The 26,882-nt window shown below is 35.1% G+C and overlaps 1 protein-coding gene across 1 annotated transcript; it reads right to left on the bottom strand.

Annotated features, from left to right (window-relative positions):
* Window positions 1-915: 915 nt before the first annotated feature.
* LOC106065054 (uncharacterized) lies at window positions 916-26,599 on the bottom strand. Its single transcript, XM_056029563.1, has 12 exons — window positions 26,051-26,599; window positions 21,795-21,895; window positions 21,083-21,221; window positions 19,846-19,983; window positions 19,023-19,119; window positions 16,415-16,571; window positions 13,734-13,879; window positions 12,513-12,667; window positions 7,254-7,341; window positions 4,490-4,643; window positions 3,550-3,646; window positions 916-1,675 (listed from the first exon to the last, which is right to left on the bottom strand). Exons 1-12 carry the CDS (start codon window positions 26,313-26,315, stop codon window positions 1,374-1,376), a joined length of 1,839 nt encoding a protein of 612 aa, XP_055885538.1. The 5' UTR covers window positions 26,316-26,599; the 3' UTR covers window positions 916-1,373.
* Window positions 26,600-26,882: the final 283 nt, after the last annotated feature.

The following is a 26,882-nucleotide window of genomic DNA, read 5'->3' as shown; positions in this document are numbered from 1 at the left end:
CAGCCGAATTGTTACAGACTATGACGGATCGGACAGACTACGATGCCATGGTCAAAACAATGGAACTACGATACGGCAATGAACACCTGCAGGAAGTTTTCAGGATGCAATTAAAGAATCGACAACAGAAAAACGGAGAGACATTACAGGAATTAGCAGCAGACGTAGAACGGCTCGCCCGTCTTGCTTACCCATCGGCAACACAGGAACTTTTGAATGTTCTGGTCACAGATGCTTTCATAGATGGAGTGCGAGCATGTCTTTGTTTACTGATGTTTCTCTTCACATTTGGAACTGTATATAACTCAGGAGACTATGGAACACGGCTCGCTCTAACAACAGAAAATGTCAACAAGTAGTTCAATGTAAAGTAAAAAGTACAGTTCTCTTTTCAGACTTTGCGTCTATAGGGCAAATGATGCTTATTTGGGCAACGGTTAACGACCAATCATTTTTACTTTCCCCAACTAATGTAAGGTACCCATTTGAGCTGGATGGACTCAGTGGCTCCGTAAAAATCTCATTTTCCCAGGACCCCAGGTTGGGAAGCCACCACGCAACCGATGACTATTTTTAATGAATAATCGTCTTGACTAAATCCAAGGGTCAGCGAGGAACAAAAATGGCAAGGGTCCATGGGTCTTGTAATGGAACAACCCTGTTGAACAAATGCCAGATGGTCGTTGAGGTTTGCAAGAGCAGACCGTCACGAGAAATAAAAAACGTTGCAAATTAGCCACCAAGCTTCAATGGTTATCATCAATCTTAATACAATAATCTTACTTTCAATCTTATTAGCCTATTAGCGGTACCAGAACACTAAATCATCACATTATAATCATCAATTCTATCCCCATCAATCTTCTCACCTTTGATATCTCAATAGTTTCACCAGTCTTGCAGTCAACAAAAGTATTTCCTTATGTTTTAAATTGTTTATTTTTTTTTATTGAACTACTATATATTATATTCAAAAATAAAATAAGATTCAAACTTCATAATACATAATCTTGTTACAGAATTTGTTAAAATACATTATACTGGGTATAACTGAAAATTTACATATCTATACTAGAGTCAGACCAAAAATTGGTGCATCTATGCTAGAGGCAGACCTATACTTAAGTAAAACTTTAAAATAACACCAAAGCTTCAGTCTTCTTGTGTTCAATTTCACCAGGTCTTAAAGGCATGAACTCCATAGTTAACTTAATAACAAGTTCCTAATGAACCAAATCAAATATCTGGTAGAAAACTACAAACAGGACAACAACAGAAAATTAACAAAAATATAAATCTACATTATGATAACAATAAAGACAAATATTAAATAACACATAAAGATTACGACACAAATTCATTAACATTTCGTTTTAACAATTATATGGACAATTACAGTCACAGTTTTTGTCCTTTGGTATTTTTCCGTAGCAGAGAAGTTTGTCACGTGATATTACGTAATCAATTTCTCTCCGGATGTTGCCGACAGACTTGCGCAGTGCATACATAAATGACATGTAGGTGACAATGATGAGCACTAGAAGCACCAAGAAGATTGAACAGGTGACAGGATTGAAGTACGCGAGAATGTTGCTAGACTTTGGGGTCTGAGAAGACTTGCTCAGTGAGTTGTTATCAGCTGACTTGCTTTCTGGCATTGATATTGGTATCTTGTCTGTAATGAAAAATATAACATACATGCGCCATTATTAGGATTAGCAGAAAAAGGACATAACTTATTAGTAAATCATTGACTGTAAAGACTAAGACTAAGACTGCTTTATTGATCCTTACGGAAATTTGTTGTGATTACAAGGACTCTTTTCTCATATAAAGACAACGCAACAGAAAAATACACATAAATACAACAGACACAACATAAAGAGTTCATTCAGCGACTACACACAGGCATCTTGGTGCTTTTCATGTTCCCTGATCAACGAGTGGCATGATATAGTCTGACCGAATGAGGTACGAACAAGTTTTTGTATCGCTCTGTTCTTGTTTTGATTGACAGCAGTCGCCCACTTTGCAACGAGCTGACGTAGTTCTGATGGAGCGGGTGGCTGTTGTCTTCCAAGTTTTTAAAAATTTTTCCTTGACACTTTTGTTCGAAAAGTTCCTTTAAATATGGTAATGTTGTGAGTGTAATTTTTGATGCCCTTTTTATGATGTTTTCTAGACGTCGCAACAGTTTTGATGAAGCGTTGCCTTGCCAACAAGTTATTCCATATGTTAGCAGATTTTGTATAGTTGCGCCGTAAAAAAGTATCTAGGATCTTCTTGCTTAGTTTAAAGCTATTGAGTTTGTATAGAAAAAATAGTCGCTGGGCTGTTTGCTTTGTCAGAGTTCCAAGGTGGTCTTCCCATGAAAGTTTGTTATTAATGATAACCCCTAGATATTTATATCCTTTACTTGTTCTTTAGATGTTGTGTTTATTTACAGTTCACGTATAGTTTGTTTTTTCTTTCTGTAAAACTGTATCATCACCGTGCAACATAAATCCAATGTCTCAGATGAAGCACTTTTCACATAATTTCATCTTTCACACAAACATAGGTTTGAGACAACATGCACAGGACTTTCTTCTTAATGGGAAACATATTTCTCACTGGATAGTCTATTTATCTCTTATGACCACTGGGTGTTGATTAGCAAAGAGGCTATTTCAAAGTTTACACTATTTCTGGGAATATTAAATAAACACAGATTTTGGGAAGCTTCTTTTAAATAGACAAGATAAAATTTTTTTTCACTTATAACCCTGCCATGCGCACAGCCATCTAAGCAAGTGCAGGAGGTGCGCATTGTTATAAACTAAACTGAGAAGGATGTCAACATTGGGAAGAGGAGAACCATTTCCACCCAAGTCTAGAGCCAAAGTGAAAAGACTGCTAAGGACAAATGTTGTTTTGTGTGCTTGTAATATCATGTAAATAAACATCCTTGCCTACTTGAGCTGCCTCCCTTAAGTTATTACAATATGAAGGATGGATTTGGATTACAGGAAAATATTCTATTAAAGTGAACAACAGAGTTGTACACAGATGTATGACATATTCTTCAAAAGGTTGTACAAAGATGTATGACATATTCTTCAAAAGGTTGTACACAGATGTATGACATATTCTTCAAAAGGTTGTACACAGATGTATGACATATTCTTCAAAAGGTTGTACAAGGAATTCATGTCCATTTATAGGCCTACAAGGAGAAAAAAATGTCATTGTTTCACTGTGTAAACATACAATATGAAAGGTGTGTTTGCAAAGATCTGACAGTGTGTTTGTAAAGATCTGAAAACTCATTTTCTGCCCAAGGTACACTTAATTGTGCATGAAAGAACTTTATTCCAAAAACAGTTGATACTTAAAAGTAATAACATTCTTATAAATTTCGGTACATTGAAATAACTAGATAATAAAATCTAATATAGATGTAATATAGATTTTTACCCTTCCCCTCCGGAAAAGGAACCTAAAAAGAGAGGAGTGCCCTAATAATTCCAATAAGTTAATCATTTCATCACTTTAGGTTCACTAACTCACTTGCCAAGACTGCAATGGTGCTCTTGGTAAAATGTTCATGAAGTGTCTCTGGGTAGTCTTCTGCACTTCGCTTGTGGAAGCGAAACGCTCTACATCCCTTGAGCAAAAAATAACATTTAAGAATGAATGGGAGTGAACTTTTCTAAATCAGTCATGCTTCAATTATTACAGTTCATTATTATTCAAACTACACAAAGGCGACCAAGTTTTTGTTACCTAACAAGAATGTTATTGCAAACCCCCCCCCCCTCCCAAAATTACAGATATTAAATAGAATAATACCCTTATGATCAAAATTATATTGTTTACGGATGGTACTGCAATTTAATCTTTTTTGTAATTAAATAGACGCCACTACAGCCAGCTAAATAGTTAGGTTATACCTAAATAAATGTCCTTGCTATGTGTACAAATATTATTTATTCCCCTATCAGCTTTTAAAGCAATTTCATACAACATAATATTGGGGTAGTCTCCCTTATTTATTCTAGCAACAATACTTTGAGTTTTGCGTCTACTCAGACCACATAAAGCACCATACTAAGAATAACACATAATACTGTCTGGGACATAGCACATATCAAGCATTGTTTAAGTGTTTTAGAAAGGAGCTTCTCTGCCTCTATCTCAGACTCTTTGAACTATGAAGTACATTTCTGTAAAGTACAATACTATAAATTATGTATACATTAGTTATGTGTTTGAATTAATATAGGACACCAATCATTGGCATGAGATCTTAACTATAGCTTGATATATTTGATGAAAGAAACTACGAAAAGCTGTTGCCAGACTGGAACGTCAGATGCATATGAAGCACATGTTAATGTTTTTACAGTGAAGTAGATTGATCTATTTACAATGTTTCATTACACTATCTGCTAATAGAAACAAAGTAAGTGACATCTCACATTCATTTCATGCATGTGTATGAACTTACAACTTGACATCCTTTCAGGAAGCAGAGATCAAATGAGCACTGGAAGACAACGTTTTGCTCACCCTCGAAGGCAAACAAGGGAAACCACTGCGTTTGTATGCTGTTGTCATCTCGTTCTGAGAAGGCAGATATTGGAGAGCCAGACATCGGGCACCTAGAGATTAGAAATGAGGAAATAAGTGACATCTTGGACACAGCTCCTCTAGGAATATTTAGATCTTGAGTACAATGTTAATGCAATGTTAAAGTGAGGCACACTTTGAAAATCATTTTAAGTATAAATGTTATCTTCAGTTCTATTTACTTGTATTGTTGATTCTTCATGCTGTATAAGAAAATAAAAGAAGGTGTTTCTTCTTTTCAAAAAGCTTTGAATGTGATTTGATGAAAATCTGCATTGATAATGGAAATACTTTGAAAGCAATAAGAGCATGCATTAACTCAATAGCTACTAATGGGATCAAATGCGCCCATTTCCAAATCGCTACTAATACGCCCAAATGCGCCCCCCACAGAACACACAGTGTGACTTGCGTAGCTCTCGTTTTCCTGTGCGACGCGCGGTGTTATTTTGAGCTAGCTGTTTTTTTTTTAAAGTAGAAATATAGATGGTTTCTTTAAAAACAAATGGATGTTTTTATGTCTTTCACTTCAGTTTCTATGGGCCTTCAAAGTTCAGTGATTTTTTTTGTTATTTTCCTTAGCTGCGCAGGCCATTTTCTCAATGACCTTTCAATTTTTAGACCCATTATCGCAAATAATACACTAAATACAGCTAATAATAAACTAGAAATTGATCAAGACATTGATCATTAGAATTTAGCGCTACATTTAGACTTAGATCTAGTCCAATTCAGAGAGAGTGAAGTAAACATTATAAATGATTATAGATCTATAACTACTAGATCTAGACTATTCTTGACCTAGCGTCAATGAATCATCAACTTCTTTGAATGATATTTTGACCAGTTTTTATTTATCACATGAAAACTTTTGATGAAATAGATCTAATTTGGGGTGTACACAACGTTGGTTTGGACAATGGTTAGATTACTTTTACTTTGTTATGCTAGAAGTAATGAAATCTGAGACATATGCAGAACCACATCATCAAAACATTACTGGTCTTTAGGTAAATGTTAGAGGGTACCAAAAATAACAGATCTGATAGAGGGGGTGGGGGTCACCATGGCAGTCTTTAAAAAATCAGGCATTTGAACAAATTTTCATCTTTGCCTGTTGTTTTTATTGTTTTATTCTTGTAAAACCTATTCAAATTATACATCATTTTAAAGGCCATCCATTTGTTTTGTTTTTTAGAAGAGTTTTTTGTTATTAATAGATGTTGTTTAATGTTTTTTAAAATATATTTTGTAAAGTCAATCTAGTTCTGTTTTGGAGTTCCCTTTGCTTAGTATTTAGAGATGTGCTGCTTAGGTATCTTATCTTATATAATACAGACGTTACTTCAAAAAAGAAGATGATTACGTCCTACGCGTCATGCATTTAGTCATGCATATTAACCAATGACTTAAATTATGTCAAGTCACTGGTTTTCCTGGCTAGCTCAGGCAACCCATTCCATGCTCTAATAGCACTAGGGAAGAAGGAGTATTTGTACAAATTTAAATTTGTCCTAGCATATGGGACGAGGAATGTGCCTTTATCTTTGTGTCTTTCAGAGTATTTTATTAAATTTTGTTTTTGTATTTGAAGATTATGGTTCAGTGTTTTATGTATGATTGCTACTTTACTTTTGAGCCTTCTGTCCTGAAGGCTTTCTAAATTTAGTGATTTTACTAAAGGTGTCACTCTAGTCAAATGTGAATATTCGTTTGTTATGAATCGCACTGCTCTATTTTGTGTCTGTTCTAGTTTCTTAATGTTTTCTTGAGTTGAGGGGTCCCAGACAGAGGATGCATATTCTATTATTGGCCTAACCAAGGTTAAATAACATTTTAGTTTTATGTTCTTATTTGATTTATAGAAATTTCTTTTAATAAATCCTAATGCTTTGTTTGATTTTTTTGTAGTTTCATCAATATGTGGATTCCATGACAGTTTTTCATTTATTATAACACCTAGGTATTTTGCGTTTTTAGTCTGTGTGTTACTGGTTTGCCATGAATAAGATAAGTGGAATTAATTTGTTTTAGTTTTTTTGTTACTCTTAACAACTGACATTTTTCTGGGTGGAAAGACATGCTCCAATTTGATTCCCATTTCTGTAATTCATCTAATTCTCTTTGTAAAATATCTGTGTCTTGTGTTGTTTTTATTGTTCTATATATTATGCAATTGTCTGCAAATAATCTGACTTTTGTTCCTGAAGTAATGCAATTTGGTAAATCATTTATGTAAATTAAAAATAGTAGTGGACCCAAGACTGTTCCTTGAGGTACACCTGAGTTTACTGTTATCGGTGTTGATTTAGAGCCATTTATTATTACAGTTTGTTCTCTCCCTATCAGAAAGTCCTTAATCCACTGATGCAGTGGACCATTAATGCCGAAATATTTTAATTTTTTAAGCAAACTATGGTGGTGAACTTTGTCAAAAGCCTTAGAAAAATCTAGTAAGATAGCATCTATTTGTTTACTATTATCTAAACCTTTTGAAAAATCATCATTTAGTCCTATTAGTTGTGTTTCACATGATCTATATTTCCTAAAGCCATGTTGGTATGGTGTGAGGACATTATGTTTATGTTTTAGGTATGGGCTTAGTAGCTATTGTGTTAAGGAATCAATGAAAATGTTCAAACCCTTGACTGTCAATCAGTTGTTTTTTGAACTTGTTATCAGGAGATGTGGCGTAGCAGTCATATGGAGTTATTCCTTTAATCAGTGAACCTGTAAGAAAACAAAAGTTAGGCCTAATAATTTTTTGAAATAAAAGTAAGATGGAGGAATTGAGAAGTATGGAAATGTGTAGTATTACATGCAGAATGTTTAGCTAAGATCAGAGGCAACAACAATCAGCAGAAATGTTGCAACGGTGAGCAACTGGATGAAAGAGAATAAGCTCAAGATGAATGAAGATAAGAGAGAAATAATTAAAATTGGCATGAAACAAAAGTAGAGAGCACAGATTCACTTTTCATCACAAACTGCCAGGTTCCTTTTGTCTATATAGTTTGAAATATTGGCGTTTTCTTCAACTCAACTCTTTTTCCTCAACTCTGTCTTTTGACCCTCACATAAGTCAGTTCTGCAAGGGTCTCTATCTGCAGCTGCACAGATTAGGCCAGACCCAAATGTCATTGACAACTGAGTGAACAACAAAAATATAGCTGTGGGATTCATAATCTCCTACCTTGACTAGAGCAATGCCATGCTAGCAGGTATATCAGATGACAAAATTGTTAAGCTGTAGCGAAATCAGAAGATTGCTGCACGAATAGTCTTAACAAAAGAAGACGAGATTCTGCTACTGCTCTCTTGGTATACTCCATTGGTTTCCCATGATTGCAAAGATGCGGCCACACTTTGTTAAAGAAATGCACTTGTATCTCAGTTAAATGATCACTCTATATGTACCTCACAGAGCACTCTACGCTCTATGGACTCAACGCTTATAGTTGTGCCAGGTTTCTTCCTCAAGAGTTACCGTTTGCAAGCTTTTTCAGAACATGGACCAAAGGTTTGGAACTCACTCCCCATTGTCCCAGACAAACAATTTAACTTTGGTACTTATTACTATAATTTCATAAAGTACTGATATATTTTAATTAGACCATACATTACACAAAGATCTGAAAGTAAATAGCCATTAAGCAGAAAGTTAATCACATTGTTGCATGGGCGTAGCGGGGGGAGGGGGGGGGGGCGGGGAGACAGACTTTAGTGACTGATTTTTTTGCTTTGATTTTGTTTATTTTAGGTGATATTTTAATACTAAACCATCACTTGCCCCAGCACAGCAAAGGGTTTTTGAGTTTAAAACCCCTTACCAGGGGGGATTTGAGTTTAAAACCCCCTACCAGGGGTTTTAGCAGTTAAATCCCCCTCTTCTATAAAACAAAACCAAAAAAAAAATGCAAACGACAATCCCCAAATTCCAAGAGCACAGTTAAGGAAGATTTTGATTTTAAAACCCCACCAAAATTTACGATAAACCCCTTCTTCAATATAAAAAAAGCAAATTACAGACTCAAAATTTTGAAGGGGTTTTGAGTTTAAACCCCCCCCCTCCCTCTCTTCAGTAGGGTTTGAGGCTAAAAATTACCTATTCAATATAAAAAAAAGTTACTTACGCACTCAAAATGTTATGAGCGTAGCTAAATGGGTTTTGAAGCGGGGTTTGAAGGTAAAAAATACCTCTTTAATATTCCAGCAAAGCAAATAATACACTCAAAATTCTATGAATGTAGGCAAAGGGGTTTTGAGTTTAAACTCCTCTCCAGTGGAGTTTGATTCTAAAATATACCTTTTCAATATAAAAAAAGCATATTACACATTGTAAAATCTATGAGCGTAGCTAAAGGGGTTTTGAGTTTAAACCCCCCACCAGCGGGGTTTGAAGCTAAAAAATACATCTTCAATGAAAAAAAAAAAAGCAAATTACGCACTCAATAAAATTCTAGCTAAATGGGTTTTGAAGCGGGGTTTGAAGGTAAAAAATACCTCTTTAATATTCCAGCAAAGCAAATAATACACTCAAAATTCTATGAATGTAGGCAAAGGGGTTTTGAGTTTAAACTCCTCTCCAGTGGAGTTTGATTCTAAAATATACCTTTTCAATATAAAAAAAGCATATTACACATTGTAAAATCTATGAGCGTTGCCAAAAGGGGTTTTGAGTTTAAACCCCCCTTCAGAGGGATTTGATGCAAAAAAATACTTTTTCAATATAAAAAAAGCAAATTACACACTAAAATTATTTGAGCGTTGCCAAGCCAATTGGGGTTTTTCAGTTTAAACCCTCTCCTACAGCTTTTTTTTTTTGAGTTTGAGTTTAAAATCCCCTTACAGAGCGTTTTGAGGTGGAAAACCTCTATCTTCAATATTATTCTAAAGCAAACTACAGTTCTATGACCGCAGCTAAATGGGGTTTTCAATAAAAAAAACAAAAAACTCCAGAGATTTTTTAGTTTAAAACCCCCACAGATGATTTTGACAATAAAACTTCCCTTTTCGATATAAAATCTAAAGCAAACTACAGTCACCTAATTCCAAGAGCGTATTCAAGAGAGGTTACACATTTCTACTAGTGGCTTTGCTCCATTAATAAAGTGCAGTGAACAGTCATCTGCGAAATTAAAAAACACTAAATGTGGCTCAACAAAGATGGCTAAGAGAGATTTTTGGAGTCAGTTATAAAGATCGGGTCTAAATCAAGGAAATCCTATGCCGAACTGGGAGTTGACCCCTTAGTAAGATTGTGACAGAGCATGAGGTTTGAGGGACATGTTCTCCAACAAAATGAATTACGCATAATAAGAGTTGCGATGACATCCTATTAAGTACAACTTGGTGCCATACATTCATGGAGGTCCTCAGAGCAGGTGGGAAGAAGCTTCAGACATTATCAGTGACAGATTTTTGTGGAAACAGCTTGACGGCAAATGCGCTGAACGGCGCAGGATGGTCTAAGTCAGTAAGAATAGCATATTAGGTTTTTGAAATAAAACTTTATAATAGCATGAAAATGCACTGTAGATACCTCAGAATATGCATTTTGTTGGCTTTCAATACCAGAAATAGTGCTGGGGGAGCTCCTAACGCTCCCCCAGACCCTCTTCCTCGCAAAGATGGGTAGTCTACAATTTTTTCACTAACTCCAGTAAGAAGTTCTAGGGCACAATAAACTTCTTCCAAAAGAATGAAGGGTCAGAATGTAATAAACATACTGTAATAACTTAAGTGAGGCAACTCAACGAGGACATAGACGTTTATTTACATAGAGACATGACAAACACAAAGGGCATCTGCCTTGAGTACAGCATCTCCATATTGGCTCTCTACTTGGGTGGAAATCGTTAGTCTCTTCATGTCAACATCCTATTCTAGTTTGGTTACTAGAAGTGCGCATCTCTGCACTAGCCTGGATGGTGGTGCGCATGGCAAAGTCATAACATTGCCCCCGTCTTAGCACTTTTCGTCCCGAAAAGAAACACTGCAGTGGAGCTTTGACAGTTCAGGTGGAGGGCGATCGGTGGGAACCACAGACGTTAGGATGTCTGTTACCCACAAAGCCATCTGCACAGTTTCCCGTGGTCGTCGCTTCCTCTTCTTCCAGTTGACCAGTCTACGCTTGAGGCGATATCGTGGTCGCTGCTTTGACCTCATGACGATAGTCGCTGATGCCAGCCAGCTGACACATGGAGAGTTAGTGGAGGTCAGGGTTGCCAACCACGTAACACAAATGGATGTTGTGGCGATCACCGTAGATTCCAGGGTTGTTGTTCTAAGTCGCTGAGTAAGCGGACCTTTTCCATGGACGTGTTGTAACACAGTTGTAGGCCCACAGCTAGCCATGGTTTCAAGCACATAGTCTTTCTCAGCTTCATCTGTAAGGTATGCCCATGAAGCATCCTTGTAATGTTCATCCACCACTACATCAGGTTTCGCTGGGATTAATTCACCACCGTTCAAGTCACTTTCACTGATGTGGGCAGAAGTACACATTTATGTCAAGTTCAGATCTTGTAGCTGGGTTTCTTGGCATGGGCACTGTCCCTGCAGGACGCCGCATATACAGTTCAAGTCAATCGCCTGGATGCAGCTGCCTAGCATCGAGTTCTTTCTTATGCAGCTGCCAAAGTCCAATTCGTTGTTTCTGTCTCAGCCATTGTTGGGGCCCGTATTCGTAATTTCACCCGACGACATCCAAGGCAAGGAATCAGAAACGGTCTTCATGCTTTCATGGTTTGAATTCTCGCCAAAGGTACTGACAGATAAACAGAGGTCTTTAAGGTCCACAGCAGCCAGCTTGGACGCTACCCAACGTTGTCTTGATCTGTCCAGCTCGTTGCAGGTATACCAGGAACAAAAGTCTCAGGCTGATAACAGACTTCTCTAGTTTCTTCATTTGTTTCTTTTCTTTTAATTCTGTATATCCCATTGATATCGCCGCAGCAATCGTTGTCACGTTTCTCGCCTTGAAAGTCACTCCCGACAGACTTGCTCACAACACAGTCACAGACAGCACTCCAATCCCCAGCGCCTCCATCACCACTGTTTGTGCAGCCACAGTCCTGACCAGGCAACTGCTCCTTCCCTAACGAGTTTATTCCTCCTTTTGCTTGCGACACAATGTTATCACTTTGGTCTACTTGGCCTTCTACTGGCAACACACTTTCATCTACTTTGTTCCACATCATGCTCCTCATCTTATGCCTAATCATGTTCAATTGTTCCTTAAATGCATCTGCACAGTCTTGGATCTTGCCCATTACATCAACAATCCCAGGCTCAATTTCAAATTGATAGGTCTCCGGATCTTCCTCTTCATCGATCAGAGCTTGCCGCAGACGAGCCGTGAACGTTTCCCTGCTACCGACAGGTTTTAAACCTCGATCTCGAAGCTCTTGTCTTAGCTCTTTAATTAAGAGCTGATGTAATAGCTTCAGCGATGCCATAGAGATCTAATCCTACCTCCTCTCGTTGAGTTGCCTATAAATCCCACTTCTGACAACCAATTGTAATAACTTAAGTGAGGCAACTCAACGAGGACATAGACGTTTATTTACATAGAGACATGACAAACACAAAGGGCATCTGCCTTGAGTACAGCATCTCCATATTGGCTCTCTACTTGGGTGTAAATCGTTCGTCTCTTCATGTCAACATCCTGTTCTAGTTTGGTTACTAGAAGTGCGCATCTCTGCACTAGCCTGGATGGTGGTGCGCATGGCAAAGTCATAACAATACATACAAATAAATATATTTTTTGCAAAAAGGGGGGGGGGGGGGAGGGAGAAAAAAAAATCCCCCCCCTCCCCCGAAAAAAATCCTGGCTACGCCCATGCATTGTTGCTATAGTTACACACTGTTGTTATAATTACATAATATTATGTTACCTTCCTTGAGACCAAATTTAATGGTCAAGGTGACAGAACTTCCCACTGCAGCCTCAGAGATAACTTGACCAGAATAAGAGTCGACCACTTGCATGGACACATCGTCCTCTGTTGACTGAGGCTCTAGGAACTGTTTATGTAGTTCTGTTGGTTGTCTATCGGAAGATCAATACAGAACACAAACTTATGTTGAAATTTTATTTCAAAGAGCAAACAAAAATGTTAGTATTGTTAGGTAAACAAGAATACCTTATTCTTTTTGTTTTTCTCAATAAATAAAGTTTTCATCTTTTTTGTGTGTAAAAATTTTTTTTTTCACTATCTAAACTAAAATCACCTGACTAAGCCAGTATTTTGTTATTGGAGATTTTCAAACAACTAAACAATGGCAAGGACGCAAAATTGAACTTCTCTGTTGCCAACTAACTACACAAGAATTTCACTATAATGTAAACAAGATCTCAAAGCGTAACCGTTGATATTTGTATCAAATCTCATGTAATTCAACAAAGTAGTCTCCCAGTTGTTTTTAAATAAAATGTAAGTTTTCGAGTGAATGTCTTAAGCTTTCTCTTTATTGAAATTATTTCGTGCTACAAACTGAAGACCTGAGAAAATTTTGATTCTGCAAGTTATTTTTTTTCCCAACATGTATGAAAATCTTCAATAGCTAACGAGGCAATACATTATACACGCGTACATTTGTTGATTATTGACACATACATTCGCATTTCTCTTAGTCAATCTTGCAATCCTCTCCTTTAAAAAAAAAAAAAAAGTTACCATATAAATCTTGTTAGACAGGTGTGTATTTTATGATAGCCCATAGTATGTTAATGTTTAGTACAGACCATAATAGGTTTATGCTTGGGAAATGCCATTGGATAGTTCCACCTGGTAATGTATTGATATGTGTAAATGTAGATTATATGACTTATTAAATCACATTTTTCAAATTTTGTAACTTTACCAAATTATAAATCTTTTTTTTTCATAAATGAATTCAGAGAAAGTTGGGATTACTTCATACAATTTCTAGGTGTGTTGTATAAAAAAATTGCTAGGCACACTTTCATTGTGTCATTTTTGTGACATCCTTAATCATGGCCAGTTTTGTTTTACAATATCACAAATTTACTCTTAGTTTATAACACACCACAAAGCTAGAACATATAACAAAGCTATCTTTAGCTTAAAAAGTAAAAAAATTGAATTACTAACCCTATTACAGAGTACGCACTATTTCTGATCAGAGACTCGGACTTGGAGAAGTCACATTTGATGGTCACTTGAAGGTCATGTTCAAGGAGAATACCTTCATTTTCCTTGATGACCACTGTCCACAAATAGGTGTCGTTGCTGAGATGCTGTCAAGTTTTTAATTATGAGGATACTTGGTGTATATGCCTTCAATAAATTGGGTTAGGTTTAGCTATTTATATTGTCAGATTTATAAAGAGTGGTTGGAGTTCAACTTTTAAACTTGCTAACGATCGACAAGGGCGCAACAAATTATAAAACTCATTGCTATCAATTACAGGGAGGCAAAGGACAAGGGTACAAGAGGAATTCAAATTTTGAAAAGGGAATAGATCATTTCTCGACATGTTAAATGTCACAGATCACGTACCTGTTAGAGGTGTGTTGAGATTATTTGAATTGGAATAAAAATAAAATTTGATCTTAAACCAGAGCTTTGGCTAGGTACTCGAAGGCACTGCCAATTAGATTTTAATAAGAGATGCTTTGGGTGTAATGTGTCATAATAATCTTAAATGTGATATTTCAGTCTTTGAAATATGGACAAATAATCAATAAGTTAACTAAGAAGATTTGTCATTAAATGAAATTAGCTAACCATGCATTCTAACAATCTATCTAGCAATAATATACCTAAGCCCCATAAAAATACTTTCATTTTAAACTAGCTAAATATTTAATTTACTTAATATAATCAGAATCTGAACTGATGAATGTACTCATACAAAGGCCCGGATTGAAGTGTGTGGAGGCTCCAGGCAGACATTTTGTGCAGGGCCCTACACTGCTTTGAAAGCTTTAAGTAAAATCCACATATAATCAGTGATGGGAACTGACTTTGCAAAAATTTTAGGAAATTTTGTAAGCCCCCCCCCCCCCCCCCGTTTTTGAACTGGCCTGTCGTGGCGACGACTTAAAAAAAGATGTTGCTGAATTTATTTAAACTACGTAGAATCATTTAATTTAATATTTTCTTTAATTAATGTTGTATTACATAACATTTACACTGCATTGTGCATTACTGCACACAAACTGCACTTCATTTAGCATTACTGCACTCAAAATGCATTCATGGCACTATTGTTTGTATATATATTGATGGGAGGAGAAAGCTTTTTGCAGTCTGAGCATTCTATAATAGATAACTGCTTTATACAGATATTGTAACAACTTCTTTCTCAAACAACTATAAGGATTAAATGTGTTTGAAAAACATGCTTTTAAAATTAGTAATGATAAGTTTTATATTAAAATATATACATATCCCTCACTATAGATAGATCTATAATCTATAGCTACTACTACTTATATCTAATAACTTTTCTAGATTCTAGATCCAATATATTATTATTAGATATCTACATTCTGTCAGGCTTATACTCAGTAACTCACTATAGTCATGTTAAGAAGTTTAAGAAGGCCTACTTACTACTATATAAAAAAAGTATATTCTATATATAAATCCAGATGGTCGGTACACGGTAGGTCTATCACAGTATCACTCTATTAGATGAGTAGATCTAGATCTTATTATTATTATAATAGATCTAGATGTCTAAATCTAATCCCATTTGAACTCAAGGAAGTCGGCAGGCAGGGTTCAAATTAGAAAAATCTAGGGGTCATCGTAACAACAGTGAAAAAATAATAGATCTTGAATTGTAGTAATAGCGGCGATTAGCGCTACATACGTCGTAACATAGCGACCGGGCATCATTCATGATTGATACTCTTAAGTCTAAGTTAAGTTTAAGTCGAATACTTTTCAAAAGCTGGCAAGCAGCCATTGAAGTCTAGATCTAGATCAAAAGTATTCAAATTAAAGAATCTAGATATCTATCTAGACTGATTCAAACCACTCTAATCTGGACCGAGATCTAGACTTATAAGACAATACGGTAACACAAGATTTAAAAAAAAAAATAGAACTTTAACTGTGTCAAAAGACCGGATGTGCGGAGTTCAAAACAAATCAAAAATCTTATTTCGCATTCTTCCAAAAATGGAAAAATAATAAAATCGGATTTTTTTTTTCATAAAAAAAAATTGAAAAAAAAAAATCGGATTTAAAAAAAAAAAATGTCTGGAAAACTTCGGATTTTTTTGCTAGAAAATCGGACCAGAAGAAATTATCGGAATTCCGACAATTGTCGGAAAATTCCCATCACTGTATAATTAAAAATACTAATATCTAAAAGCATTCCACATTATAAAAGAAAGTAGGGCCTACTTGTAAATTAAATTTAATTTTCTTTCGTTTAAAAAAAAATAAAATTATTTAATATGCAAATTTTCAATTTTTTGGGTTTATGTAATGTAGTAAATCGCAATGTAGTATATCTGGGGTATATTAAAAGTACACTCTATGTGTTACCAACTGTAAGATCCTAAGTATTGATGGTAAAAATGCACACAGAAAAATGTAAAAAAAAAAAAACAAGTTAAGTTTCTGACTCTTCGAAGTATAGATTTTTCTCCATTTTGAGGGCCCCTTTCCTGTGGAGACCACTGGGATGTAAATCTGCCTTGCCTTCCTTAAATACGGCCCTGCTCATACATCCAATACACTATTTGAATGATGTTATTTTTTTTAATAGGCTCGCAGATCTACATTTGAAAGAAACTTTTGGTACAGTCCTTACCTCCCCTGCGCATGATCCAGATTCTAAGACCTCTTGGAGTTCTTCTTTGACGGGAATGGTAATGGTCACTGGAAGTGAGGAATCGATGTCTTCCGATATGCTGGAACCGTAACACCAAGGACTTCGAGTCTTATTGACATTTAGACCATAAATAGATCTGTTAATACATTAAGACCATCATAAATAGATCTTTAGTACATTTAGACCATAAATAGATCTGTAGTACATTTAGACCATAAATAGATCTGTAGTACATTTAGACCATAAATAGATCTGTAGTTCATTAAGACCATAAATAGATCTAATAATAATAATAATAATAATAATAATAATAATAATAATAATCTTTATTGTCCGTAAGGAAATTAGTTTTACAATTAGTGCATTACACCAAACAAAACATTATAACTTTAAAAACCAAAATGAACATTCATACCACACTCACTCATAATTTACATATGAAAAGTTTATATCAGATTGTTTCTATTTATATAGTTCGTCCATCGTGGTTCAATGATGACCACTTTGTCACCCATGTGGGGGTGAGGGTTTTGCACTGGGGTTCTATGCCTCCTCATGTGGCTAGTGAGACCTATGTGAGCCCGGAATGTTCGGCTGCACACTGGGCAGGTTATTCCAGCTGGAGCTAGTGTCGTGGGCAATGCTTTTCTTCTCTGGCGTTTTTGTTCTGTCAGTGTTGTTCTCTTTTCATCAGCAATCTGTGCGCCAGTTTTTACAGCGTGACGCCATGATGCTCTGTCATGTGCCTCTGTCTCCCAGGTGGCTGGGTCTATGCTGAACGCCTTCAGAGAAGCTTTGAGGGTGTCCCTGAAGCATTTTCTTTGACCACCTTGCGAGCGCTTTGCTTCGCTTAGTTGGCCATACAAGAGCCGTTTAGGGATGCGGTGGTCTTCCAATCTGCAGACATGTCCAGACCATTGCAGCTGGGACTGCATCATGATTGTATGGATGCTTTGCAGACCCGCTCTTTGAAGGACTTTAGTATCTGGTATTTCGTCTTGCCATTTCTATTTCTATTTAAAGATTTGATTGTTTGTGTCTATTTGTCTTTGCTAACAGTGTCTTGTATTTCTTTTGTGTTGGTAAAATCACAAAATCCTGACCCAAAGGGTGATTTTTTATTTCTTGAATCTTTTTAGCATCGTCATCTGTAGTACATTAAGACTCAATTTAAAACATAAATTGACATAGAATTTTGAGAGCAGCTTTGTTTGTAAAAAATGGGCCTGATATTCGATACTTGTGTCCAGATAAGCCATTTTTATTCTCCATAGGACGTGAATACGAAAAACAGTCTCCTATACCTTGTAACAACTTTCAGTAACTACCAGATAAATTTAATAAAGGCTGATGTTTAAACAATACAACAAAACAGTTACACAGTATAAATGTTCAGTATGTATGGATCTAATAGGACATTTAGTTTCGTTGTTATGAACTGAGTGAAATAAAATACCTATAAATTTAAATGTGAAAATAATGAAATTCAAAGTGATAGATTTTTTCTTTATTGGTGATATTAAGGACCAAGTGTGCTTTTTTTTATGACGGTACGCACAGGTACAGCTTACCGCACAGGTACAGCTTACCGGCACCTTTTTCAATGTGGGGAAAATTTTTTTTACTTTTCTTGTATTTTAACGTTTGTTATCAATTTATCATATTATTAAATTGTTAAAATTGAATTTATTTAAAATTGTGCGCAATAAGAATTAAAATATAAAATGCGAAACTGCTTAATAAAGTAATAATAAAATAATTTAAGTTGGTTAATTATAAAATAAAATTATTTTAGACATTTAGAATCTTTACAGTTGTGATTTAGCTTGCATCGAGGTGCAAACTGGAAGTTAAAAGTTAGACAATCCAACACTGAGTACCGGTACCTTTTTTTTTTTTTTTTTACAAAAAAAGCACTGGTTTCACCCATTTCATAATTTTAGGCAGAAAAAAAACTTTAACCAATAAAAGATGTAGTATTTAATTTTGCATATGCATGATGACATTTAAAAAAAAAATGGCAATTATTTTTTAATTTACTGAACAATATGTTTCAGACATTTTTTGAATATTTTTTGTGCATTCCTTAAATACATGCAAGAAATGTGTGTGAATGTGTAATGATCTGAATATTTCTTCAATTCTTAATTTAAACAAGATTAAATTTTGTTTTATATCAACCAAAATGGAAACAAATCAAACCAGAAATTATAGATAACACTCAGATGTATTCTGAGACATTACATTCCATTAACATATTTTTTTCCCCAAGATCAAACATTAATATAAAAACTTTTGGCCCTATATGATTTGTGCATGACTTTGTAGCCAAAAAAAATTAATTGACAAATTTAAGGAATCATTAATTTGCTACGGGGTCCATTTCAATTTTTTGTTGTTGTTTGTCACTTTATTTGCCACTTTTTTTTTTATTATTTTGAGATTTTGTCTTTTTAATCAGTTTTGTAATAAGTAATTTCTATAATCATTGTAATTTATTAGTATAGAAAATTTAATTCAATTTATATGCATCTTGTTTGATACGTGTTGTGCCAATAGATCAGCCAACCAAGGGTTTTTATCTCACCTATAATGCACGCCTTTGGTATAAATTCTAATGTTGACATATTTCCCTTTTTCTTGTGAGTTGACACAATAATATTTGACATCAGGGTCCTGTTTTTCTAAGGATGAAAAAAAATTAATTCAAAATGAGACAAACTTGGCCAGGTTCATATTTGTAGGAAACATAATTTTGAAAACCATGCAAAAACCAGCTACCAGTGTTGCAAGGCAGGCACTTGATTGGAATCCGCAAGGGAAGAGGAAAGTGGGCAGACCCAAGCAAACCTAAAAGAGGTCGTTTATTAGTGAAGCTGAGGATACTGGAATGACATTGGAGCAGATGAAGAAAGCTACTCAGAACCAAGTTCGGTGGAGAAGTGTGATTGCGGCCCTATGCTCCCCTGGGAGTGCACAATATTAAGTCAAGTAATTTTGAACAGTATTAAAATGAGTATAATTGTAACTATTGTAAATTAGTCTTTGTATATAAGTTTTCAAACTTTCGTTAAAGCATGAATAGAATAATAAACAAACAAAGGAACAAGTAGGAAGTTTAAAAAAATCATTGATAGACTAAATATTTTAGAATTTTTTTTTTATTTCTTATAGTTTTTAATTGTTATTTTAAATATGGTTATAATTATTATCTTTTTGCATAGCCTCAGAATAGTTTGAGATTGTTTTGAGTCATACATTTGATTCACAACAAATATGAGAATGTTTGTTAAAAAGTTCTTTGATCAAAATTCAGTTTTTGAATTAAACAGGAAATTAAAGATCTAATCCAAGGAATTACTCTGTAGACCACAGTCTGTATATGCTCAATGAGTTAATCTTGTATTTACCCAAATCACAAGCATTTCCCATCCATCCTGTCTGACAACCATATTTACATCTGATTTCTGAACTCTTTGGATTACAAGGCTCTCCCAGACAGTGGCACTGGTTGAAACATTTGTCACCGAATGAGCCAGGTTTGCATTCTGTAAGGTAGATAAGGTAAAAAATAATGCACTTATGCTTTCATCTTTAAATTAAATTATAATGCTATTTTAAACTACAAAATTTATTTAAAACTTAAGATTAAAAATGTGTTGTTGTTTTAAAAAGCTCATCTAAATTTTAAAACTAACACAATGATTTTCCTTTTTTTTTAACGTAGGATACTGTATTAGATGCTGTATTGTAATGTTTTTTTTTCCTCCATCTTTCATTAGTGCCTTTAATATGTTACATATTAAGCATTGACAATAAGGTAGTTAAAATATAACATTTTCACTGATTTAAAATTGTAACTAATTAATTAAATGTTGAAATTCAATTACATTTTTTTCGACCATGGTGTCATTAATTTCATCTTTTTAGAACAGAAATTCAGAAAAGTTAATTCTGAAGCATTCTTTTAGCTCAAATTTAAAAGCAAATAATGCATTTGATTGATTTAAGGTCAAGATAGGACTTTGCATGTTAACATGTAATTAAAGAGGGCGACAAATAAGTTCTTTAAAAGTGGATACTGTTAATTTCTGATCCATAAAATAATACAGGCAGCATCAAATTATACACTATGTAACATCTTTGAAAAGTATTGATCAGACAGAAGGAATATTAAAGTCTGAACCTACAGGAAGTCCAAACATGTCAACTGATTTCCCACAAGGATTGTTTAAGTCTGAACCTACCCAATGGTTTCTCACAGGCAATATATAAGTCTGTACCAACCAACTGTTTTCTTACAAGAATTGTTTAAGTCTGAACTTACCTACTGATTTCCCAAAAGGATTGTTTCAGTTTGAACCTATCGACTGATTTCCCAAAAGGATTGTTTCAGTTTGAACCTATCGACTGATTTCCCAAAAGGATTGTTTCAGTTTGAACCTATCAACTGATTTCCCAAAAGGATTGTTTCAGTTTGAACCTATCGACTGATTTCCCACAAGGATTGTTTCAGTTTGAACCTATCGACTGATTTCCCACAAGGATTGTTTCAGTTTGAACCAATCGACTGATTTTCCACAAGGATTGTTTCAGTTTGAGCCTACCTACTGATTTCACACAAGGATTGTTTCAGTTTGAACTTACCTACTGATTTCTCACACACAAAGTTGTACTCTGTCTCGCAGTCATCAATATCCCATTCACCTTGAGTGTTGATGTAGACACAAGATAATTTATAGTGAATAGATTCCTTCACTGAGGTGGGCAAGATGGATATATTGGCCTGGGAGAAAGACCAGAATACTTTACTGGAGGAAAGGTTAAATTCACTAAACATACATACATACATAATATAATTTGTTTTAAAATTACATTTTTATTGGCTAAAATCCCTGGAAATTCTTTTTAAAAATTGCTAGACACCCTTTTGGATAGAACTGGTGAATAAAAATGATGGCAAATTAACTAATTACAAAAAATAAATACAAATAGTGGAGACAATTAGTGAAAAGAACTAGTAAATAGAAATAATGGATCATCATTAACTACTTCATTCAACAAGGTGATACAACTCAATAATACAACTAGGCAATGCAACTAATAAACACAACTACTGCAGACAGTTGTGAATTACTCCTTCAAAATTTGAACCCAAAATTCTATGTCAAAACATTTGCTACCCGAGTAGCTGTCATGTGGTGGGATCAATATGAATTACTAAAACACGCTCACTTAAATGTCTAGTACTCAAAGTCTATTTGCTGAAGGGCCAGTGTATTAAAAATTATAAATTTTATAGAAGCTAATGCTATTTGTAAAAAATTATTGATTGAGATAGATGAATTTTAATACTTACGATTTCAAGCCCATTGATTCCATCCCACATGTATGAAGCATCATAACCCCTCTCCTTTCGCAGGCCGATGTAAATATCATTTTCTAGCTTTGAAAAGTTATCTGAAAAGTTATATTATATACATTAGTAATAAAAGAGTTTTGAGATTTTTGTCTAAGTAGATAACTATAAATAGTTAATTTTTCTTATTGTACCCGGTGTATGGGATATTTTAGATTTTCATGTTAATCGAAATAATGTCAAGTATTGTCAAGGGCGCTAAACTGAACTTCAATGTTGCCAATTAAATAAAACAAGAGCTTTGAAAGTTGATTTCTGCAGTGCTAAAAATTGGACAAAAATAATCCTACCTGGTTAAAAAAAAGCTGATCTTCATTTCATTTCTTCTGTACACCAGATACACCACAAAGCATTCTATTTATGGCTTTGCCTCCATGTGTATAAATCCCAAATAGGAAATGTTGATCATAAATGTATTTTAGAAGGTTAGGGTTGTTGCACACTTTTTAGAACTGCTAATACAATTTCTAAGACTTTCGTTTAAAGCACTAAGTTATTTTTACAATTACAATACTTCAATCTTCCTCTTTTTATATCCTTATGTTTCCTTAAATCACCTCCACATTTCTCCATATTGCATTCTCTTCTCTATTTACCCCTTTCAGGCCATGTGGTCAATAAGGGAGATGATGTTTCTGTGACCCACAATTAACAAGGGTGTAGTGTGGCCAGCACAACGACCAACCGCCTTTACTTTTCCCCAACTAATGTCAGGTACCCATCAGAGCTTAATGAACTCAGAGGCGCCCAAGAGATCCCAAAATCAGTCTACACCAGGATTTGAACCTGAGACCCTTTGGTTCAGAAGCCAAGCACTTTACCACTCAACCACTGCGCCTCTTCTCTTTTCTGTATAATGTGACTACAGAACATAAACCGGATCCTACAAATCGAAATGTATAAAAAGAGGAAATCACTGAGTTTCAATTCTTTAGTCCAAATTCCCAGTAGATCTATATAAAAGTTTAATTTAAACCTAGTCTGGACATGGAAATCTCTAACACTACACAAAAATGTGAAAAACTTTAAAAAAAAAAAAAAAAAACAAGAAAACAACGTTGTTTTGTAAAGTACTAAAATCTAGAAGTTTTAAGAATTTAACTTAGATCTATAAAATATAATTTAATATTTTAAATGTTTAGAATTAAGATCTAGATTGGATTCTTAAAATGATTCTATTACTATTACTAGTATTACTATTTCTATATATTATTTAATAAATTATTATTATACTTTAAAAAAAAATATTAATTATAGATCTAGACCTAGTATTAGACACTATAATATTCTATATTAAATATTAGAATCTAGATCTACTCATGATCTAGCTCTATATATCTAGTCTAGTCACCTAGTGGTAATTGAATATAAATCATTTAATAAATGGTAAAATGTACTTTTATGTACATCATCATGATGATCATCATCATGATTATTAAAATCAACACGACTTGAAATTCAAGTTGAATTATTTCGATCTAGGCTTTTCGAAACATCATCTCAATGGAAACTAGACTATTGGGAAATGGCTTTATTTCATAGATTTGCGTGAATATAAATATATAAATCTATATAGATCTAGATCTAGATAGTAGATCTATGGGTATATTACTATATATATCTATAGATCTAGTTCTCTGATTTAGCCCATTCTATTTAAAATCCACAAAATGTTATTGCATTATTTCTAAACTTTGAAAACTAAAGATCAATTTTCCTAGATTCGGGGTGACTACCCTTACGTACATAACTATATATATATATATATCTTATATGGGCCAATTATAGACAGTGCGTCTATTACATTGAAGTCTGTATGACTACCTCGAAGTCTGTGTGACTACGTCAAGATTTTTGTGACTATGTTTAAGTCTGTTTGACTACATACACGCCTGTGTGGCATACCAAGAGCCTTTGTGGCCTATCGAAAAAACATTTTTGTTGTATTGTGTTTTAATGTTTTATATTTGTTTTATAAAGTCATTTAGATAATCTTTGTAAAAATTGATTATAATTTTAGGATTAGGCGTGCCAATGCGGGAGACCAAAAGTGCCTAAACTTGAGCCCCCCGTAGGACCTCGGGATAGCTTTTTGAGCAGCACCTAAGATGGCTTTGACAAAGAGTCCGTAAGTCTGGTTAATGCAATCTGCTTGGATATCCAATCCGTTCAGAGCTACATCCAATGCACTCCTAAACAGATCCCAGTTAGCACGTTTATACACCCATTTTGGTTCTGTGTATGGGGTACTCACATTGATCTTTCCGAGTTCGATTGTGACCAAGACCGGCAGATGATCACTACCGACGTCGTTGAGCACGTCCACTCTCGATTGTGATCTTAAGTCAGTTGACACCAGGGACAAATCTGGCCGCGACATGCCCCCATGCCCGGCGTGCAGAAAGGTCGGGGGGCTGTCTTTGCCCTGCAAAACAACCAGGTTTGTTTCGTCACAAATCTCGAATAGTCGGCGCCCTCGGATGTCTGTCTCCTGGCTGGGGACTTAGCGTTAAAATCACCTGCAACGATCATCCTTGTATCAAATGGCTCACGCAGTTTGAATTGCAACTCAGACTTAGGTGGATTGTAAAGGTGTGTGTCTCAGCAAATTTACCGTCCAGGCTTTCCCCCAGCAATGGAGAGGTCACAGTAATGTCTTTGAAAAAAACACGCAGAGTGGTATTTACCGGTGGTAAGTTCCCATTCCTAGCTGATTGGCGTAAGCTGGAACGCCAGTGATCACTCTTGATGGTAGGATAGGCGTTTTACATATGCCCAAACTGCAATCGCAGCTGTGTATCAAGGATTGGCCTCTTTAGTCACACAAGAAGTTGCAAAGGGAAAAGATCGTCTCTCGAGACGTAAAATGCCACAGAATATATATATGTGTGTGTGTGTGTGTCTGTCATGGATCATTATCTGATACGAATTTGTTTCCGTTTTCCAGTCTAACTTTATTTACACTAATAACTCCGCACAAGGTGATTTACTTAGGAAAGCCTCCTTATCATTTCTTTAGGGGACTTTAATGTGCATAAAAAGTTGGAGGTGATGATATTGAATAATGAATTTAATTATTGGTTGTCACGCAATAACGTCAATTATAGAGCCTCAATAGATTGTTTCATTAGAATAGATATTTGAGAAGCATCTCATCCAGAATATTCAAGTTATAGAGGAAAATCGACACTACCAGCTGAGAAAAAGTGGCACTGGATAGATCCACATGGAGAGCGAGCATAAAGGAAGGGCCTCCGATTGCAGATGCCTTACACAACAGTAGTAGAAAGAAGGATGAAAATACAACGGCGCCTGGTGATAACATATGCCCAACCTGTGACCGCAGCTGTGCATTAAGGATTGGCCTCATAGTCTCACAAGAAGTTGCAAAGGGAAAAGATCGTCTCTCGAGACGTAAAATGCCACATAGAGAGAGAGAGAGAGAGAGAGAGACAGAGAGAGAGAGAGCAAACATATTGGCTTGTGTCTTATCATAATATTGGTTATTGAAATTTGTAATTCTTCTTGCGCTCTGTTTTTCTATGTTCGTCCGTCTGAATAGCTGTCTGTCTGTGTGTAGTCTCTATTAATATCTGTCTGAGGTGTGTAGTCTCTATTAATATCTATCTGAGGTGCGTAGTCTCTATTAATATATGTCTGAGGTGTGTAGTCTCTATTAATATCTGTCTGAGGTGTGAAGTCTCTATTTATATCTGTCTGAGGTGTGAAGTCTCTATTAATATGTCTGAGGTGTGAAGTCTCTATTAATATCTGTCTGAGGTGTGAAGTCTCTATTAATATCTGTCTGAGGTGTGAAGTCTCTATTTATATCTGTCTGTGTAGTCTCTATTAATATCTGTCTGAGGTGTGTAGTCTCTATTAATATCTGTCTGAGTATCTGAGGTGTGTAGTCTCTATTAATATCTGTCTGAGGTGTGTAGTCTCTATTAATATCTGTCTGAGGTGTGTAGTCTCTATTTATATCTGTCTGTGTAGTCTCTATTAATATCTGTCTGAGGTGTGTAGTCTCTATTAATATCTGTCTGAGTATCTGAGGTGTGTAGTCTCTATTAATATCTGTCTGAGGTGTGTAGTCTCTATTAATATCTGTCTGTCTGTGCGCCTATTTTTCTATGTGTTTGTTTGTGCATTCATGTAAAGCTTATGTTAAGTAATCAAATGCCACTGTCACTGACCTTTAAAAGCTTTGATTTTGTCTTCCGTGTGAAGTTTGACCAACGAGCTGCCAAAGTTTTTGCAAATAGTCTGTGCCTTGACCTGATAAAGTGATGTGTTACTAAACCACAGGCACGTTATGTTGTGGCCGTCGTTGAAAGCGGTCCAGCCCTCTGGACAGTACCAGTTGACAGTAGACTGATTTTCTGCGGGCGTGTCGTCATCTGCCAACACTTTGTTGCACTTATACAATAAGACTAAAGTTACGAGTTTTAAGAACAGCATTGTGTCCACAATCAACTTGTAGCTATTGAAAAGTACAAGGAGAACTAGTGCACTTTGACAAAGTGGTTAAAAAAAACTATTTACACATATAGTTTTAATAGTTATATATAAGTTGAAACGAACTTGCTAGTTCATGTTGATAGATTCATACAACAAAAATAACATCGTTAATTTTCCATAGGAAATTTGAAACTTGGCAAGATGTCCTGTGACATTGGTTACTTAGCACTTTTTGTGTACCAGATATATTGTCTGGACTGGTGAAGTGCTTTTATTTAAAAGGTTTGGTGTCAATCCGATGTCAAACTGTTCGTCCCAAGCAAAGGTCACATGGGTTTCAAGTGGTAACTTTGTTCTCAAACCATTGTAAAAAAATAAAGATATTTTCTTAGTAATATGTTATATACATTACTATCTTTATTATAGGCCGACAAGATTTATTTTTTTTACATTTGGCAGGAATAAAAATGAAATAAAATGATCACAAAATAACGATAATTTAAATGTTACCCACGTGCTCTGCTACCAGTCAGTGTGTGTAGATTGAGAATCAGTGTTTGTTTCTGA

This window comes from Biomphalaria glabrata, chromosome 5 (genome assembly GCF_947242115.1).
Source record: "Biomphalaria glabrata chromosome 5, xgBioGlab47.1, whole genome shotgun sequence".
In the NCBI taxonomy this organism is placed as follows: Eukaryota; Metazoa; Mollusca; class Gastropoda; family Planorbidae; genus Biomphalaria; species Biomphalaria glabrata.
The sequence above is the reverse complement of the archived record's forward strand: the minus strand, read 5'-3'. Positions and strand labels throughout refer to the sequence as shown.